The sequence below is a fragment of the Lasioglossum baleicum genome, chromosome 3 (assembly GCF_051020765.1).
Source record: "Lasioglossum baleicum chromosome 3, iyLasBale1, whole genome shotgun sequence".
NCBI classification, from domain to species: Eukaryota; Metazoa; Arthropoda; class Insecta; order Hymenoptera; family Halictidae; genus Lasioglossum; species Lasioglossum baleicum.
The window spans coordinates 17481415-17500809 of NC_134931.1; the positions used below are offsets into that span (position 1 = coordinate 17481415).

The 19395-nt window shown below is 42.2% G+C and overlaps 1 protein-coding gene across 7 annotated transcripts in view; it reads left to right on the top strand.

The window, feature by feature from the left end:
- LOC143207374 (trehalase) overlaps positions 1 to 19395 on the top strand; it is a 60936-nt gene that overhangs the window by 40748 nt on the left and 793 nt on the right. For 5 of the 7 annotated variants that reach the window (XM_076420770.1, XM_076420771.1, XM_076420772.1 and 2 more), the window contains 4 exons: positions 45 to 178; positions 566 to 1119; positions 2809 to 3062; positions 10802 to 19395. The exon at positions 10802 to 19395 is cut by the window's right edge and continues 793 nt beyond it. In XM_076420770.1, the coding sequence (XP_076276885.1) occupies positions 45 to 178; positions 566 to 1119; positions 2809 to 3062; positions 10802 to 10943 (1084 nt within the window). In that variant the 3' untranslated portion in view covers positions 10944 to 19395. The other 2 variants (XM_076420775.1, XM_076420776.1) reach the window with 1 other exon arrangement.

The window sequence follows — 19395 nt, forward strand, 5'->3', positions numbered from 1 at the left end:
TTTGCGGTTCGATCGTTTAACGACGAGACGATTTTCTCAACCAGAGAGGATTATCTGACCAGCCAAAGCTTCCGCACCACCGAGGAGAAAGAGAATTACTATGCGGAGCTAAAGACTGCCGCGGAATCCGGCTGGGACTTCTCCACCCGTTGGTTCATACTCGACGGCACGAACAAAGGTAACGGAGCGCTCTTTGCTCGCGAAACAGTCCCCTTCCTTCGCACGCGACGCTTTTTTTTCTTCTTTCTTTCTTTTTCCTTCTCGCTTCCCGAGACCGTTCCGAAACAAAGCACCGCGCGCACGCCTCGAGAAACTGTGTCGGCAATTATTGTGCCACGCGTTCCGTATTATCCGAGGTATCTCGGGGGGAGATATCACGATCGGCGGCTCGTTCAAGGCCCCCCAGTCCGTCCTGTTTCTCGGGTGAAAGCGGAGCGTTGGTTCGCGAGTCAGTTGCGCGCGAAAATTCAAAGAATATACCGACAGACTGAAGTACGGAAAGGGGACAGAAAGATAGACAGACGAGCAGAGAAGTTCACGAAGACTGTACAGAGCTGTTCTCTAGGTAACCTGACGAACTTGAAAACGAGATGCATTATCCCCGTCGACCTGAACTCGATAATCTACGGAAATGCGCAGCTGCTGGCGCAGTACAGCCAGAGGATGGGCAACGAGACGAAGGCTGCGTACTACCGGAAAGTTGCGGAGGAATGGAAGAGAGCGGTGACGGCCGTGCTGTGGCACGACGAAGTCGGCGCGTGGCTCGACTACGATATCATGAACGACATCAAGAGGGATTACTTCTATCCGACGAACATTCTACCGCTCTGGACCAACTGCTACGATCTCAAGAGACGGGAGGAGTACGTGGCGAAGGTGCTCAAGTATCTCGAGAAGAATCAGATAATGCTGAATCTGGGCGGTATACCGTCGACGTTGGAGCACTCCGGTGAACAATGGGACTATCCGAACGCTTGGCCACCGCTACAATATTTTGTTGTCATGTCGTTGAACAACACCGGAGACCCGTGGGCTCAGAGACTAGCCTACGAGATCAGTCAGAGATGGGTACGCAGCAATTACAAAGCGTTCAACGAGACGCAAAGCATGTTCGAGAAGGTAACTAACTATGTATACACAGGAACGGATACGGACCGTGTTCGTGAAGGAACACTCGAATTTTTCCTAAAGCATTCGCGCTTGAACGCCTCGAACTCGGAATATCGTGAACCGTGCTTAGGGTTTGCAATCCCCCGCGGGATCGATGTAGGTTTTATTTCGAACCCGCGGGATTAAACATTTATGTAGTTCTTTATCTAATATACCACATCAATTCAAAGTAGACTAAATCTTTTTTGGCGAAGAAACTGTAATTGAAATATACAGGGTGTCTCAAAATTCCTTCAACATCCTGACATGGGAGGTTCCTGAGATCATTTGAGGCAAGATTTTCCTTTGCAAAAATGGCGTCCGCGGCTTTGTTGAGAAGTTATTAACGAAAAACACGGACCAATGACAGCGCGGTACAGCGAACGGAGTTCGACTCGGCGACAGGTCCCGCTGGGTCCCGCCCAGCGTGGCGTCGCCGTTGGCCCAGCCAGAATCAATCCGCTGTAGCCGCGCTCTGATTGGTCCGTGTTTTTCGTTAAGAACTCCTAAAGAAAGCCGCGGACGACATTTTTGCAAAAGATGTTGAAGGACTTTTGAGATACCCTGTACACATATACATATGTATATTACATATACGTATTACAAGAAGGTATCTAAACAACAAATTATTATATGAATAACGAAGCTACAATACGATATAATAATTGCTAAGGTGAACCGGGAAGAGTTTTTTCACCAAAATGTTAGTTAGGGCTTCGTTTTTGAACGATTAATGAAGTTACGGGAGTTAAGTAAAGGTAAAATTTGTTTAGAATCAACGATATACAAACGAGCTGTCTGCAAATGTAAATTAATTAAATTAAAATCAGAGAAATGTTCAAATTACAAAGCAAAATTTTAATTTGCAGAACTTTGGAGATACGATCGTAAAAAGCAAAGACTATTAATTGTCGTATCTCCTAGGTTGGTCTTTAAGTTATGATAAAAATATCTTGGGGAAAAAGTTCGTTCTGCCTGTAGACTTGTAGGTGAATCGCGCAATTTTGATTAGTGTGGATTTATAGTGGAGCTGCGAGTATCGATGATAGCGTCGCGGTGAAAAGAAACCAACATTCGTGACAACATCTCGACACATACTAATGAAAAAGTACATATGTATTTTCTTTGTTTTTCTTTCTTTTTTCATCGCACAGCTCACCTCGCTGCTCCACTATAAATCCACCCTAACACTTCGCATCGCCTGTTTAAGGGTGGATTTATAGTGGAGCTGCGAGCATATCGATGATAGTGGCGCGGTGAAAAGAAACCAACATTCGTGACAACATTTCGACACATACTAATGAAAAAGTACATATGTATTTTCTTTGTTTTTCTTTTGTTTTCACCGCACAGCTCACCTCGCTGCTCCACTATAAATCCACCCTAAGAAATGCGGGACCAGAAAATCACGCGGGATCCTGCGGGATTGCAAGCCCTAACCGTGCTCCTATTCTCCGTGTATTTTTCTGTTTGCCGAGTATCCAGTTTTGCCATGAAACCGAGTCTGTACTTTCTCTGAAGCGATTCGGCTGTAACGAACGATGGACGACTGCTTCTTAGGAAGTTCGAGGCGCGCAGGTCCGATACGAGTAACACTTTGGGGGAATTCGACACCACAAGCGAACAGACATACGAATATATTTCGATTTCGGTCGACAGTACGACGCGACGGTGTCGGGCGGTCACGGGGGTGGAGGCGAGTACGAGGTTCAGCTGGGATTCGGCTGGTCGAACGGAGTGGTGATGGACTTGCTGGACAAGTACGGCGAACGGATGACAGCGGAGGACCATTTCGGGAACGACAACGTGGTGGAGAACGCGGCGTCGCAATCGGCGGTGGTCGTCTCGACGGCCGGTCAGGTGATGACCGGCATCCTCGCGCTTATAATATCGCTGGCCGCAGGATTCATAGGGTGAGGTAAGTGTTTCGGGTGTACGTGAACATCGATTCTGTTCATAAAGGATTCGAGCATCTCGGGAGAACTATCGACACGATAATAATGCGGATTCTTCCTTGCATTTCTGTTTCAGATATCCTTCTTCTGGTTGTACGCGTCTATGGGGATACCTTTTGCGAAAGCAAATCGTTTAATCGGTAGAGAATCGTGTGATCGCAATTGCCTCTCTGTCTCCCAGAGCAGAGGCAACCGTGATCAAGCACAACTTTAGCCTCTTCTTTTGTTTTCGCTTAGCTCGGCGACCGGTCGATAGGACCAGAGAGAAACAGACGAGCAAACGAAAGCGCGAGTGCGGGCACTGGCGATTCGTGATTCTTTGTTAGCTAGTACATATCTATCGGCGAACCGGAGCACGTCCTCTTTGCAAAGGAGTCGGTGCTTCTCTTTCTTTCTCTAAGCGCGTCTGGACTAGAGATACCTATTTCACGTGTATACATAAAATACACGTGGTACGTGAGCCGTGTAGTATACGAATTGACAACTGATGCTTAAATTCGTACTACACGGTTCACGTACCATGTGTACTTTAGTACACGTTCAAACCGGCGATCTCTAGTCTGGACGCAGCGATTTGCGATCCGTACTCCATTCGTCGTAACTTCCTGCCGTGCGTCTGGACGCCCTTAAGGGGCTAGTATAGGCTCGATTTGTAACTAGAAAATACCTAGAATCTTACTAGATTTTGGGTCAAAAATATGGGTCCCGTACTGAACGTTGTTTGACCTTATTTAAGCAAATTGCGGGCTGGGTGATGGCTCATTCTAAAGAGGAAGGTTAGACGCAGCGCGCTTTTCTCACGAGGTTAACGAGATTATGTTAATAACTAATAATATGAGGGCCCAAAGTAGAGAAAAAATCTAGGAAAAAACCCGCAGATTTCAATGCATTTTCTGTCTGCAAAAGACTTTTTTTACTTATGAGATGAGAAAAGCGCGCTGCGTTGAACCTTCCTCTTTAGCATGAGCCCTCACCCAGCCCACAATTTGCTCAAATAAGGTCAAACAACGTCTAGGCGGAAACCCATGTTTCGAGCCATTTTTCTAGTAAGATTCTAGTTCCTTTCTAGTTACAAATCGAGCCTATACTAGCCCCTTAATGGAGTGTAAGTGGCCCGGAATCGCGCAGAACGCTGCGTCTGACGCGCTTAAGAGATCGCACCTTGAGGCTCCAGCGATAAGAATCGACCGAGTTTTAGAGACCGGACGACGAAACGGAAAGATTCCGGCAGACTCGATCGGACTCCGATTTTGCCGATCGTCGACTGTCAACGGCGACACGGTCAAAGACCTTCCACGGTGTCGGAAGGTTTCTCCAGTAGCCAGTAGGCTTTGCTGAACGGAGAGACGCCTTCCAGATTACTTTCGGCGCAGAATCGTCTACGACAGTCTACGTTGCTGGGGCGCCTGGTTAACCCGTTGAGAAACGGTCGCGTTTATTAGATACTATTACTTAACCATTCCACTAACGCGTGATCCGCCGCGCACGATATTCTGTGATTATTGAGGGACCTCATCGCTGGTCGAGCAACACGTTCCTACGATGTATAAATACCAATTAATAAGTTTGACAGAAGCCGGCGAACCAAGCCTTAGAATCTCGTTCGTGTCTCGGACGATCGAGCACGATCATTTGGCCATAATCGTTGTTAGTATTACTAGAGTATATTCGAGTGTGACGAGACACAGTGAAGAAGAGGGACGGGTGTAGCAAAGAACGGAGACGAGCAGCGAACCTTTGTTTCGGTCGGCTTTGTCTCGGAGGGAACACACGGTTTCCTCCACAGCGCAGAACATCGGACCAACATCGACGTTCAATGCAGAACGCGAATCGAAACATCGCGCAGAAAGATCCGTGATCCAATTCGGAGTATTGTAACGCGAGGACAAAGTTTTACAAAAAAAAAAATACGTATCATTCGTTTTTCGAAATCGGAAAACCATTTCTCCTTTTCAGTGGTACACGGGACTCCTGTTCGTAGGGAAATCATCGTTTTTGGTCGGATGCTGCGCTGTCGAACGGCCGGCAGCGTTTGAAAGAGAGATCGGGACGAGCAGCGGATCTATCTAGTCAGATCTAGACACTGAATGTGTTTACATCGCGTTTCAAAGAACGGTCTACAGAGACCCGGGAACCGCCAAAGTTGCTGCTCGTCGACGCCTCGACTGCCACGTCGAGATTAGGCTCTCGAAAATGCGACGACATCGAGAAAAGTAATTACTAGACTGCGGCTTTGATACATTTTCTCAATTTAAAGCCGTCGATCAATGTATCAGTTCCAGCTTAATAGGATAATTACGAGAAGAATACAATTTTATTTGGCTCCCGTGTCCTGCAACCGATGCAAAAGTTTCTTATTTTGCATGAAGATCCACAGTCTAGTAATTACGAACAAGAATTTCGATCTTACGAGAGAGCTTTCTCAGAGGAACATGGCTGGATGTGGACAGTCGTGGTTTAGGTTGGACGTACAAAGAGATTACGTAAATAATAATGATTGTTTTCGACGTTCGGTTGCAATTCCGTTGTCCCCGAATCCTTCGTTAGAGTAAGTCTGCTTCCCCCGAGTATTCCTCGTTGCGTATTTATCAAAGTGTACATAGATTCGTCGTTTAGGACTAAGTCGAGCAAGATCGATCGCAGACCTTTCGATTTGTTAGCACGCCGGTCGTCTATCCTTTCCCAGGACGGAAAGATCGATGCCAGGACTCGATCGCGTCCTTCTCCGACGCACGCTTTCCTCCGTTCGTATTACCCGTCGTCTGTGTGCTGACTTTGAAATAAAATGAATAAACCAGAAACATCTACCCGACCTGATCCCTACATGTCGGATACCGTCTCGCGACTCACTCGTTCTCGTTAGATCATTCAGGATCATTCTCGATCGGCTACCTCTCTTCCTCGAATGCGACCAGTCCCAAGTTTGCCCGTTATTCCCGTGTAGGCGCGCTCTTCGACGAATGAATCAAGTCCATTTCTGTCTGTGGATTTTCGGCGAATTTCTGGAAGGTATCGATTGACGAGATCTCCGTAGATCACCGTAGGAAGTACGGTGAAGATGTCAACGGAGATCCCATCCGTTGAAAGACAGTACTCAAGGTTTGGGGGAAATACGGTGCTCGAATGAACAGCACTTTATTCCGTGTCTTCTCCTTCCTGAAACTGTCCCAGAAGACCAGGTCACGAAATCCTCCGGATCGACGATCTACGCGTCTACGAACCGACCTCTGCGGTGTCGTTCGACGCGGATCGCTGGACAGAACACCGGAAACGAAAGAGATGCCGCAGATAGAACAGAATATTCACATCTCTCGAAAACGGCGGACTCTCGGTCGCGTGAGAACGAGCAATCTCGTAGTCGGCCAGGTTCTAGGCGACACTCGACACGCAACGATTGCAAAATGGCGTGCAGATGGAAGACGATCGGGGACGAGGATAGAGCAAGGTAGCAAAGCCAGTGGCGCCACCGGAAGCCTCTTCCTCGCGTCAGACTCTCGCAGAATCGGGAACTTCTGCCACGATTTGTCTGGTATCGAAGGAAGAATAACATCGTTTAATAGGGGGTAGAATAGGCTCGGATTGTAACTAGAAAATATCTAGAATCTTACTAGAAAAATAGCTCGAAACATGGGTTTGCGCGCTGTCGGTTTTTGTCCTTATTTCAGCAAATTTTGGGCTGAGTGAGGGCTTATTCTAAAGAGGAAGGTTAGACGCACTGCGCTCTGGTCACGAGGTTAACGTGATTATGTTTATATCTAATAATACGAGGGCCCAAAGTAGAGAAAAAATCTAGGAAAAAAACCCGCAGATTTCAATGCATTTATCTGTCTCCAAAAGACTTTTTGACTGCTATGATGACCAAAATTTGCTGGAATAAGAACAAAAACCGTCAGCGCGCAGACCCACTTTTTCGATCGAAAATCTAGTAAGATTCTAGTAAATAGCAAATATCTAGCAAATAAAATCAAGCCCATGTTTCGAGACATTTTTCTAGTAAGATTCTAGTCCCTTTCTAGTTACAATCCGAGCCTATACTACCCCCTCAACCCTTTCCCTATCTTGTTTCCACGATGTCAAGGAAACGATGCTATGGACGAGATATCTCGTCCCGTGAGTTCGTCGTACAATGCTATATTCTTAAACTTATGTGGTCCGGGGCCAACCTCTGGAACAACATTTATTTTTGCGGACCCCATCCCAACCCTAGGCATTTTACGTAGTTCTTGAGACTTAATTTGAACCATAAAATTGTGAAAACGTGAAACATTTTCATGAACGTAGGAATGATTTGAATGACCTTTTTTTAGCGAAAATATCTGTTAATGTCAAAATTCAAAATTGTTTCGCGGACCACAGTTTAAGAACCACTACTATAGACGAAATATCTCGTGTATCTTTATTATTGATGTGGAGTGTTTTGTATGAAAATTTGACACGCGTAATCGATTTTTAATAAATGTCATCGTTGGTGGGAGGTGCTCAAAGATGATAAATATAAACTACCCCAAGTTGTTATGGTTCATTTTGTATGGAATGCAGAGGGATAGTTATAATCGATGTAGAAGATCTAATATAGAAAAATACAACGCACAGAAAAGACTTTCATCCAACAGTAGAAATATGTGGTTTGCAACCAAAATGGCCGACGAAAGAAAAGTTTAATTGTGTAAAACATGGGGTATTTTGTATTTATCATCTTTAAATAAATTTCCACCAACGATGACATGTCTTAAAAATCAATCTTTATCAGTAATAAAGATACACGAGATATATCTCGCCCAATGTACGACAAAATCATGATGACGAGATGTATCTCGTCCACGGTAGCGAAAGGATCAACTAAGCCAGCTCTAAAATCTCAATTTCGTAATGTATTTTGAAAAATAAGCGCGCGAAAACGTTCCACACGCATGGCGCCGCTGATTGTTACCTTGTTACGGCGTCACCTCGACAATTTCGTATAATTTCTTGGGCAAATGAGGCAATTGGTCGTTGAATTGGTATCTTGAAATGTGTCGTATAGGAGAAGATGCAAAATTGTCATAGGGGAGAGCATTCGGCGAGAGAGAATTGAAACTTTTGTACGGCAGTGTACAAGCGCACGCGAACACGCGAATGGGCGTGACAGGAACACGTCGTTCAACCGTTTGACGCGAAATTCCGCATGGTCGATCTCAAGGATGCACTTGTTCCTCGACGTGATTACGCGTGAGACCAGCATGCACCGCTCTTCTTTTCCCGTGGCCGTGATTCACGTGGAGTGCACTTTCAAAGCGTGTATCTGCGGGAAAGAACGACGAGTTACGTCACCGTTCGAGGCTCAAGAGATGAACGGGAACTTAACTTGAAGCTGAAACTTTGCAGAATATGGGAAAAATAGGGAGATTACGGTACGAACGGTTTTTAACCTTGAGAAAATTCGTTACACTTTCACAATTTCAAGAAAATGTGGTTTCTCCGTTACCACGGGCGGAAAAATTTTTTTTTAATTTTTGCTATGTATCATTTCCCGTAGATTTTTTCACGCTGATTTCAAATCTGGTCTCAAAATTTGTCTACGAACTCTGGTTTTTTCGAGAAATCGATTTTTGTGACAAGAAATCATTTCAACGAAAACACGATTTCATTAATTTCTTATCACAAAAATCGATTTCTTGAAAAAACTAGAGGTCGTAGACCAATTTTGAGACCAGATTTGAAATCGGCGTGAAAAAATCTACGGGAAATGATACATAGCAAAAATTAAAAAAAAAATTTTCCGCCCGTGGTAACGGAGAAACCACATTTTCTTGAAATTGTGAAAGTGTAACGAATTTTCTCAAGGTTAGAAACCGTTCGTACCGTAATCTCCCTATTTTTCCCATATTCTGCAAAGTTTCAGCTTTAATTTTAAAAAAAATTCATCGCTCTACTTCATTTCTATCGAAAGTTATTTCTTTTTGAATCGAGTTAGGTCACTTTTCCCCACTGTGCGCCGCGCGTCGAGGACTCCGCGATCCGGAGGACAGAGTTTGGCAAAATGTAATTTCAATTACAATTACACAACTACTTACCAATGACTGTAATTTGAAATTGCAGAAATACAATTACAATTACATGTAATTGTAATTGGTAATTGCAATTATACTTTGGCCCAACCAGTAATTGTAATTGCGAACCACAATTACAATTACAGTAATTGTGAAAGGAGTAACTGCAATTACTTGGCACTATTATAGTAATTGTAATTAAGTCTAACAATTACTTCAGCGTAATTGTTCTTTTAAACCACTAATTTTTATTGTTTTGGACCATTTCACCGTTTTCTTATTGTAATTATAGTCCATTTTTGCACATGTAATTCAAGATGTAATTAAATATTCGTGTAATTAATTACTGCCCAACTCTGCCGGAGGATCGTCTCGTTCAATCGTCGAGCAAGAAATTTCCTTGGTTTACGGACAATGTTGATCCCTTCGCGATTAGAGATCTCTCTCGCGATTTCTTCCTCGACAAAATGGCTTCGTCGTTAACATTTGTGTAGCCAACCGGGTACCCATTTACTCTTTCAACAATTTGTTAATGTTCCTCTGAAAATATTACAAAATTTCTCTGAATGTCCATTCTTTTGATAACGACGAAATCGCATAAAAAAAGACCGCACAAAAACAGGTTTGACTGTAGACTTTGGTTGGCTACATTAGGGTTAATCATCCGTCGGGGGAAAAACAATTGTTCGTTGTACGTCCACGCTCAGCCTCGAGGTGAACGATGTCCCGAGACCTCGCTCTGAGAGAGAGAGACTAGCTCGCAGCGGTGTAAAAAAATTAATTAGAACGACGTTACGTCGAGAATCGTGGTGTAGGAAATACAAGTAAAGCCGGTCGGCGAAGATAACGTAATTGAACATAGTATCCATGGTTTCCAAGAACCAGGTTTACTCTCTGTTGCGTAGCACAGGCAATCGTCTAATGGGTCAGCGCGGCTTGATTGACGGATCTAATCGAGCGATCATAGTTAAACTCGGGTGGTCCGTTAAATTTGTTGAAAGTCGTTTTATCAACGCGGCTTCGGAGGCGCGCGTAAATTTTCCAACTGTTTCCAATCGCTTAATGGCCGTCGTTCGATTTGAAAGCGTCGGCTACCGTAATTCGGGAATGTGATAGAAAATTCGACCAATTAATGTAACTCGGTTTTTTCGAGCAAGTCAGGACAAAAACGTATCTCATCGTACCTTCCATTATTATTAGACCAAATTAATAATTTTATACCAAATAAAATCCTATTTTCATTGGTAATAACTAAACTGCGGATCTCTATGCAAGATAAACATTTTAAGAAACGGGAGCCGAGGAAAAAATGTTTTCCTTTAATAATTCTAGTGAGCTGAAGATAATACATTGGTGTTTCTAAATTCTCTTCACCTGTAAACTTTTCTAAATTGGACTTACCCCCATTTTTGTTATAAATGCATAAAATCCGCAGTCTAGTAATAACGTGTGTAGGTCCAAAATAAATAAAAATCGAATTGGATACTCCAGTATTTCTTGAAAATTTTTATGAACCATTATTGGATAAAGATCCGCAATCTAATCATTATTAGGTAGCCGACGCGGCGAGCAAAGTCGGTAACTTTATCAAAATTTGCGCGCCTTCCGTAACGAATTGACAGTATGTACTCGGAACAATCGATCTGACAATATTCGTCCTATTTACAGGATGGTGGTTTACAAAAGACGGCAGTACTACGTTCCGGGACCGTCCACGATGCCGAACAAGAGGACTGTGATTTCGCCTAACAGCAACCTCTACCGGAAGAGGATCGCCTACACGGAATTAAAGGACATGAACAACGATTGACGATGCTTGTTATCTAGAGGATCGATTCGTTGACCGACTGAACAATCAAGCAAAAACGAGAAAAAAATGCCAGGGCAATGAACACAGCGCGTGAAGGACGAGGAGAAGGAGGAGCAGAAGAAGAAGAAGAAGAAGAAGAATCAGCGTCGAGTTCGAGCAAGTGGCTGTGGCGTGGCCGAAGGTGAATGATGTGCAAGGTGACGAATAGTCGACTCTCTCCCCTCTCGATATTCATTCGAACGCAGGTTGGAAAGAGTCGAGTCGAGTGCTCCCTTGGATTCGTCGATCCTCGTCGCCGACGCTTGAAGGGAGTAGCCCGAAGACCTGCCCTATGGTTTCGAAAAGACCGTCCACGGGTATTCGATGGTCTTCTGTCGAATTTAGAACATGGTTTTCTGCTCACGATCGAAAGATGATACGCACAAAGACGCTGGGAGAATTTGGTAATGGGCCGAAAACGTTGGGAAACTGTGGTCTACCATTACACGAGTTAATACAGTAAAGTCGCGATCTAGCTCCCTGATCATCTCCACGATCACTGTCCCTTCGCCTGCTCCTTTCACTGGGGGTCACCCCCACGAGGGGTCAAGAAGTTCGAGCTGCCGCGCGGTCCGTGTTTGCCTGCTGTCCTTTTCTACTTTCGGCATCCTTTATACTTTTCTTTGTCCCTGCTCGAAACAGGCGATGGGAGCTAGATCACGACTTTACTGTATTTCTTAGAACAAAGGGGACGTGAGCAGCTCTTAGCTGGTAGCAAGTTGCTCAGCACCCGGCTGATTCTCCTCGGAACCATAAGGCGATCAACGTGGCGTTGCAACGCGCTCCTGCTCGCACTCGTACTCGCACCTGACATACAGTCGGCCGAGAAGACACAAAGTTCCTACGCGTCACGTTACTTGACCGTGCGCGCCTCGCGGATGCGTCCATTCTGTCCTTGGGGCAAACGTTCGCCGTTGACGTCGCGTGCACGCAATTCCCACAAATTCCTTGCTAAACGACGACTTTGCAGTGTAAACGATCACTTCTCTACGTTCAAGCTGTCTCTCACTTGTAGAAAATACCCCATGCACGCGCGCGTTTCAGTTCCACGAAGGAAAAAGGATCGAATCGATGCTCCGCCGGAGGCTGTGCTCGACAGAAAATACGCGGCTGCGAGACGAACATAATCACCGGACAATAAGCTGCAAAAATGCGGGGATCGTCGGTGGTTCAGGGGGCGAGTCGAGGTCGCTAACAACGAGACGCTGCGTTTCGCGAGCGTTCGCTGTTAGCTTAGACAATTGAAAACACTGATCGACGCGCGTTCGGACATCCACTCTCGAGTAATGGTTTCCGAAAAGTCAGTCGGAAACGCCTGCTCGAGGATGTCCGAAGAAGATTCAACATCGATGTAGGATGTAATCGAGTCACAATGCTATAGAACAAATTAACAATGAAAACGTTGTATTTTTGCTGATACTTTTGTAAGGGAATCCGTTCCACCTGCGCGTTTGATCGTCCTCGACCGACGGCAATGGACGTCGTGCCTAGCTACCGTTCACCGTTTACAATGTGTCGCTTCCGGTTTCTCCTACGAACGTTGCGAAATCGGTTGTTCTCGTAGAACGGCCGCACAGCGGGGCCAAACCGACGAAATCTGTGTCAAAATCCAAGAACTTTCGATAGAAATGAGATAGAGCGATGAATTTCTTTTTAGATTAAAGCTGAAACTTTGCAGAATATAGGATAATTATGGAGATTGTGGTACGAACGTTTTTAACCTTGAAAGAATTCGTTAAACTTGCACAATTTCAAGAAGATTGTGGTTTTTCCAATACCACGCGCGGAAAAAATGTTTTTTTAACATGCGACACATCATTTCCCGTAGATTTGTTCACGCTGATTTCAAATCTGGTTTCAAAATTTGTCTACGACCTCAGGATTTTGCGAGAAAACGATTTTTGTGAACACAACTTATGAAATCATTTTTTCGTTGAGATGAATTGGTAACCGACTAGTTTGAAGAAATATTGTATTCTCATATATAAAACACATTGAAAATAATCATAATGAAATATTTGAATGTTTACTTGGAATCAGCGTGAAAAAATCTACGGGAAATGAAGTACAGCATGTTCAAAAAAAATTTTTTCCGCGCGTGGTATTAGAAAAACCACCATTTTCTTGAGATTGTGCCAGTTTAACGAATTCTTTGAAGGTTAAAAAACGTTCGTACCACAATCTCCATAATTATCCCATATTCTGCAAAGTTTCAGCTTTCATTTAAAAAAACTTTCATCACTCTATCTCATTTCTATCGAAAGTTCTTTGATTTTGACACAGATTTCGTCGGTTTGGCCCATAGTGGGCCGTCGCGCGTGGCTATTCTACTTAACGGTTCGATCGTCGTCGATCGGACTTTACTCGATCGCGATCCCGTGCACGATCCATTGCCGTCTCGGACCGTTCTACAAACTGTCGGAACCGCGAACGATCGATACGCTCTTCGTCTTTCCTCGCAAACGTGTATCGCGGCTATGCAGTCGTAACTAGTGCCATTTCAGCGACAAACTCGAAAAGTTTCGCGCATCCTCGCTCGCAGAAGTTTTTCTCTGCGAGCGACGCCTTTCTCTTGTGCTCTCCAAAGTTCTCCGGGTGAAACCAGGCTTGAAAACAGTTATGATATCGGTTTCGTTCCTTGAGACAGTTATGAAGGACCGAAATTTTGGTTGATATCGGTTTCGATTACGGTCCTTCATATGTCGGTTCTAGGACCGTTATTTCATCGGTTCTAAGTTCCACGTTGTAGCAATCAGAGCTTGAAACGGTTCGAAAATAACTGAAATTAAAAACTGTTATATTTCAGTCATAATTGAAAGTTGTTTTATTATAACAATAGATATAAGTATACATTATTCGATTTATAGCAATTTTAATTTTCATTAAGGAGAACCCAGAACCGCAATCGAAACAAATATCGACCAAAATTTCGGTTCTCTATAACTGTTTCATTCAAGCCCGAAGTGTAACAGTTTCGAACAGTTACCTTCGTGAAGTTTTGCACGTCTAATGTCCTCGCCGCAGCCTCGTCCAATTTAAACTGCATACGGAGACTGATGTGCAAAATTTCAAGAAAATGGGGCGTGGAGAATTTGCTAAATGCATCGCGTACGGTGCTTTCCAAGGATTACTCGCGCGTATGTATGCTTCGCAGTTCCCTCGTGTTTTATCGTGAAAAGTGTATCGATCGTTCGCGGAAAATTCGCTGCGCGAAATGAACATGCAAAGCAGTATCCGGGTTGTTGTTTCTTTGGGTCAGCGTGCGAGCGAATAATTTTGCGAATTAGCCTGGATCGGGCATGGTTTTGATAAAAGAGTCGGCTAGATTCGGACTTCGGGTTTCAGGGTGTAGCTAAAGTATTAAACGATTTTAGTTAAAATCGAAGACGAGAGAGATCTGTTGACTCGGACTCGAAGGAAAGTAACGCTACAGTAGCCCGTCGGAACGCTTAATATTTGAGGAACGACGAATGATATTATTTTACGAAAGTATAGAAACGGCTCGCTCGGTGCTAATGATCGTCGCACGCGTAATCGTTTGAAACGGCTGCTTCGAATATTGGGAAGCTCGTTGAACTAGTGATAGAAACTTTGTTTTAGCGTGTATGTACAGTTGGTGGACAAGATATAGCGCGATTTCGAGAGACGGAAATTGCTCGCGGCTTCCTCCAACGATCGACGAAAGTCTCTAGACCATTATTATGCGCTTAGATGTACATATATACATATATATATTTTTTTAAAATAGATTACACGGCGATTACGGGCTTAGTACGGTGCTGAACCTTGTCCGTGCCTAGGAAGAACTCTCAACAATGCGTGATAACAACGATAGCGGTGCAAAATGTTTATAAAAAAAAAAGTAAACGGCTGAAACAATAGCAAAAAATAGTAAATCATTTGATATTTAGTATTATTCATTTCTATATGCAACTCGACGTCCTTGACCCGCTGACAACAATAGTACATCCGACTCGTCTTGCGCTATCCTACAGTTCGCGAATTTGATTGTCATCGATTCGCCTGGCAGGTTGAAATTTCGGTGAGGTGGCTTAACCTTTTGCACTCTCAGAGTCACCACTAAAAATAGTTGTACCATTCTTCAAAATATTGTTTACGTTACTATATATGTTCGTATCTAATTAATTACTAAACATTTAAGTATTGTAAGAGGTATTATATCAATTTTATATCCATAAAATGACGAGAACGTATAGAATGGAATTATTCTAGATCGAAAGAAATGTTTCATTCTCGAGTTGAAATAGCTCCGAGTGCAAAGGGTTGAACGGCTAACGTTGCGTATTCCATATCTTATCCACCAAGTATAAGTATACGCGTATATTGTTGTTTACTGCGAGGAGCAGATCATCGATACTACAGTTTTTCCTCCGCAACGTCGCGCATCTCTCGAGACATTGAGCTGGATGGTCGTCGATGCTTAGTAGTCTTTCTCGAGCTCGCTTTGCTCCGAATTGGCTTGGAAGTGGAGGAAGAATCGGTAAGAACAGAATGCGATTAACTATTAGATGATTGCGTAAGTTCGTGCCCGATTTGAAAATAAAATTCAATGGTTAAATTTCGAAGAATACAGCTTTGTTAATCAATTTTATAGTCACCATTCTTTTCTACAATTAGAAAAGAATCGGACACGAAGTTATGCAATCATCTGATATCATACTGACTTTGCAAGAAAGACGACCAAGGAACGCCACTGTAGTTCGTCTTCATCCACGTGTGCAAAAATGGTTTGCGACACCACGCCTACTCTAAAATGTTTCATGAAAATGGAAGAAAATCAATTTTGTATTCGTTTCTTGGTCAATCGGAGCGCCGTTCGGACAACGATACGACGGTATAGTCAACGCGCAACGCTACGGAGAGAACACTGTGTCTCGGAGCAGGATACTGTCGACGTATTAATACGCAGTAAAGCCTTGATCTGAGAAAATGGAAACCGTAGCATCTATGAACAATGAATATCCCCTCCACCGCGGGGCATATACCTCGAGGGACCAAGAAGCTCGACTTCTTAGAACCACAGGATGTAAGAAACAGCAGAGGTTTTTTCTTAGATCAAGGCTTTAGTGTGTGTGTGTAGAACTGTTTGTTTGTTTTTAGCCATAGTTGCATATTCTTTGGAAGGGAAGGGGAGGTAGAAACGTGTGCGTGAGATAACGAATTGAGAAATGTTTGCGTGCGGTGTAACGTATGCGTATTTAGGGGCGGACTATCTCCTATCGAATTATCTCCTTTTCCCTCGGGTCGATTTAGTTTCACGGAAGGAGACAAGGTGCTTGAGCTCGTTCGAAGGGAATCTGTTTTTCGCGTCGTGCATTTACCGTTCTCCGACGACACTGTTTTTACGCAACGGCGAACAGGGAAACGACGCCCGTGCATTACTTTAACCCCCTTCCTCTACTTATTTATTTATATCATGAATCGTCATTAGTAGACTCCGGATTTTATGCATTTGGAACGAAAATGTGAGCGAGTGCAATTTAAAACAGTGAAAATATTGAAAGACTTTACGCGAATATTAATATATTCTTTTCACACCACATTTGAAAATTATTAATGAAGAATATCAATTTATATTTAGCTCCTGCGTCTTGCAATTGATGCACGAACTTTTTATTTCGCATAAACATCCGGAGTCTAGTCATTAGAAATATCGCCGCGAGTGTTTCATCGTTCCGTTAATCTTGATAGGCAGGGAGAAGACAAGACAGACGGACAAAGACGCGATGCTACGAGAGGAAATACTCTGTAGTAAAAGACAAAGTACAGTGGGTGTACGAGGTACTCGTACACCTTTCAAAAGCGCGAATAACTTTTCCAAAATTGAACCCAACAGCTCGAGTTCTTTCGAGACTTTAGAAGAATTTTAATGAACATTTAGAAGGTGCCTTTGGTAGAGGTCTAACAATGTACGAAGTTTCATCGACAATCGATCAAGCTTGTTATGAAATATAATTCATTGAGAATAGCAGAAAATGTACGAATCTACGATTTAAATGAATAGGAAACCCTAATTCAAAGATTTTTAGATTTTACAATGGCCACAACTTTTTTATACGTCAACCGATTTCAATGAAACTTTGTGCATGTATATGCAGGGTAGCCTCCTAAATATCTGCTTTATTTATTCTTTCCGTGCACATTCTAGTTGACATGAAAACACATTCAGAGATATTAACAACATGACCTTGAAGTGAACTCTTTTTCTTTTTAGCTAATAAATTAATCATTCTAACGTCTCAAAAAAACTGAACCTGAAGGATCCAATTTTGAAAAAGCTATTCGTTTTTAAAAGTTGTACGAACCCTTTCTGCACCCACTGTATATGTGTAGAGATGGGATGAACTGCTCATTCCGAATCACTTGTGATTCGATCACGTTCGTTCTAAATCACGGTGTTTTTTCACAGTGATCCGTGATTTTTCGTGATCGCTACTGATTGGTGGAGAGCATAGGAACATAACTGTTCTTAGTCACTCTATATAGAAGTCTATGTTCTCGGGACATTTTACATAACAAAAAATAAAAACAAAAATATAAGTTATATCGCATAAAGGCAAAAAGTATATTAAACAATGAAGAATATTGAATAAATTAATAATTAGTAATAACTAATGACTGTGAATTGTAAAAGAAAGTTCAGTTTTAAAATTTTTTCAAACTTTATTGTGTGGTATATTGTATATATAAAAGATATACAAATGTATAAAATTTTAACACAAATATAGTACAGTTTAAATTGAAACAAAAATATAAAAAAATAGTAAATATATTTAGGGTTATATAAAAAAGTTAGGGTTAGGATCAAAGTCGTGATCGGGAAATAATGGAATTATCATATTAAGTAACGTATATATTGTCTGGTATTGGTATTTAAATAAGAAATTGTCTATACCTTTCTACTAATTACATAAATAATACCATTTTTTAACTCAAACATGAAGAAGTACTATGACTCGAGATAAAAAAGTTAAAATCACAGTTGTGTTCGTGAAACAATCACGAGCGTGATCGTGATTTTGCGATCACTGTGATAAATCACCGTGAGTGATTTTGAACGCCATCTCTATATATGTGTACATGTTTTAGTTTCTTCGAGAATCCGAATTCTGCCGCGTGCAAAGCCTGGACAGCATGATCGTGGACAATACACGGTACACATCTCATATAACATATACATCCATTATGCAGATTATACATACACACACGCACACAGGGAGACACTCATACACACTGTCAATGTATGATACTTTGATTATTGTGATACTTGGAAATAAGTACCTAGGTACGTACGTGCCGTTGTATATTACATTACTTTATTTTTCTTCTCCACTCCTAATCCCAACTGCAACGGTCGTCAACGACCGTCGAGTTCAGTGCCGTGAATTGCGCTCGTTTCTAGGAAATCCTGGATGAAAGTAAACCGATTGGTGAATTTCTAGCTAGCGATGTAGACCGACGAGTGAAGCGTAGATAGAGGATACCGATTCTAAATACGTAAATTGTATATATAATATAAATATACACTGCTGTACAAAAGAAAGAAGCACTCGGCTATATTTAATAGAAAAGCGTGAAAAAGCAAATAAGAACACAGTAAGGTTTCTAAAACGATTCCACTGTTTAAATGAATAGTTCTGAGAATATACAATATACAGTGACTCCCACTAATATTCGGACACTCTTAAAATCGCCATAACTTTTTTGATATTGGACTATGCGATTTGAACTCTTTTTGGAAGCTAGAACAATTAGTTTACTACAGGATGTGAAAAGAAATTTTTTTCAAAAATTGCATTTGGTCGGAATTTTAGAGAAAATACTGAAAGTTACATTTTACAACTTTTTTATGCGGGCCTATATTGAAATTTTAAAAAATATGTTTTGTAGATCTGTGTCAATTCTATGCACTGTGAAAGTTTTATAGACGACAGGCATTGAAAGAAGTAAGAATCCTTAGAATTACTGCAATTGGAGGCCGAAAATCATGAAAAACTGCAATTTTTCCCATCTTTAAATGTTTGTAGCTCATTGCAACATCGACCGGTTTTGATGAAATTTTCAGAATATGTTTAATTGATACTGATCTACGAAACGTGTGTTCTAAATTTTCCATAATAAGCCCACATAAAAAAGTTGAAAAACACAACTCAACTTTTAGTATTTTCCCTGCAATTCCGGTAACTTGCAGTTTTTTTCAAAAAATTTTGTCACGTTGTGTAGCAAGCCAATTGTTCTAACTTCTCCAAAAATTTCAAGTCATATATTCCAATATTAAAAAAGTTATGGTGTTTTTAAGAGTGTCCGAATATTAGTGGGAGTCACTGTATGTGTTATTGCGGATTATCCAATACTTTAAATGCAATAAATCAATTATTGTACAATACAATTT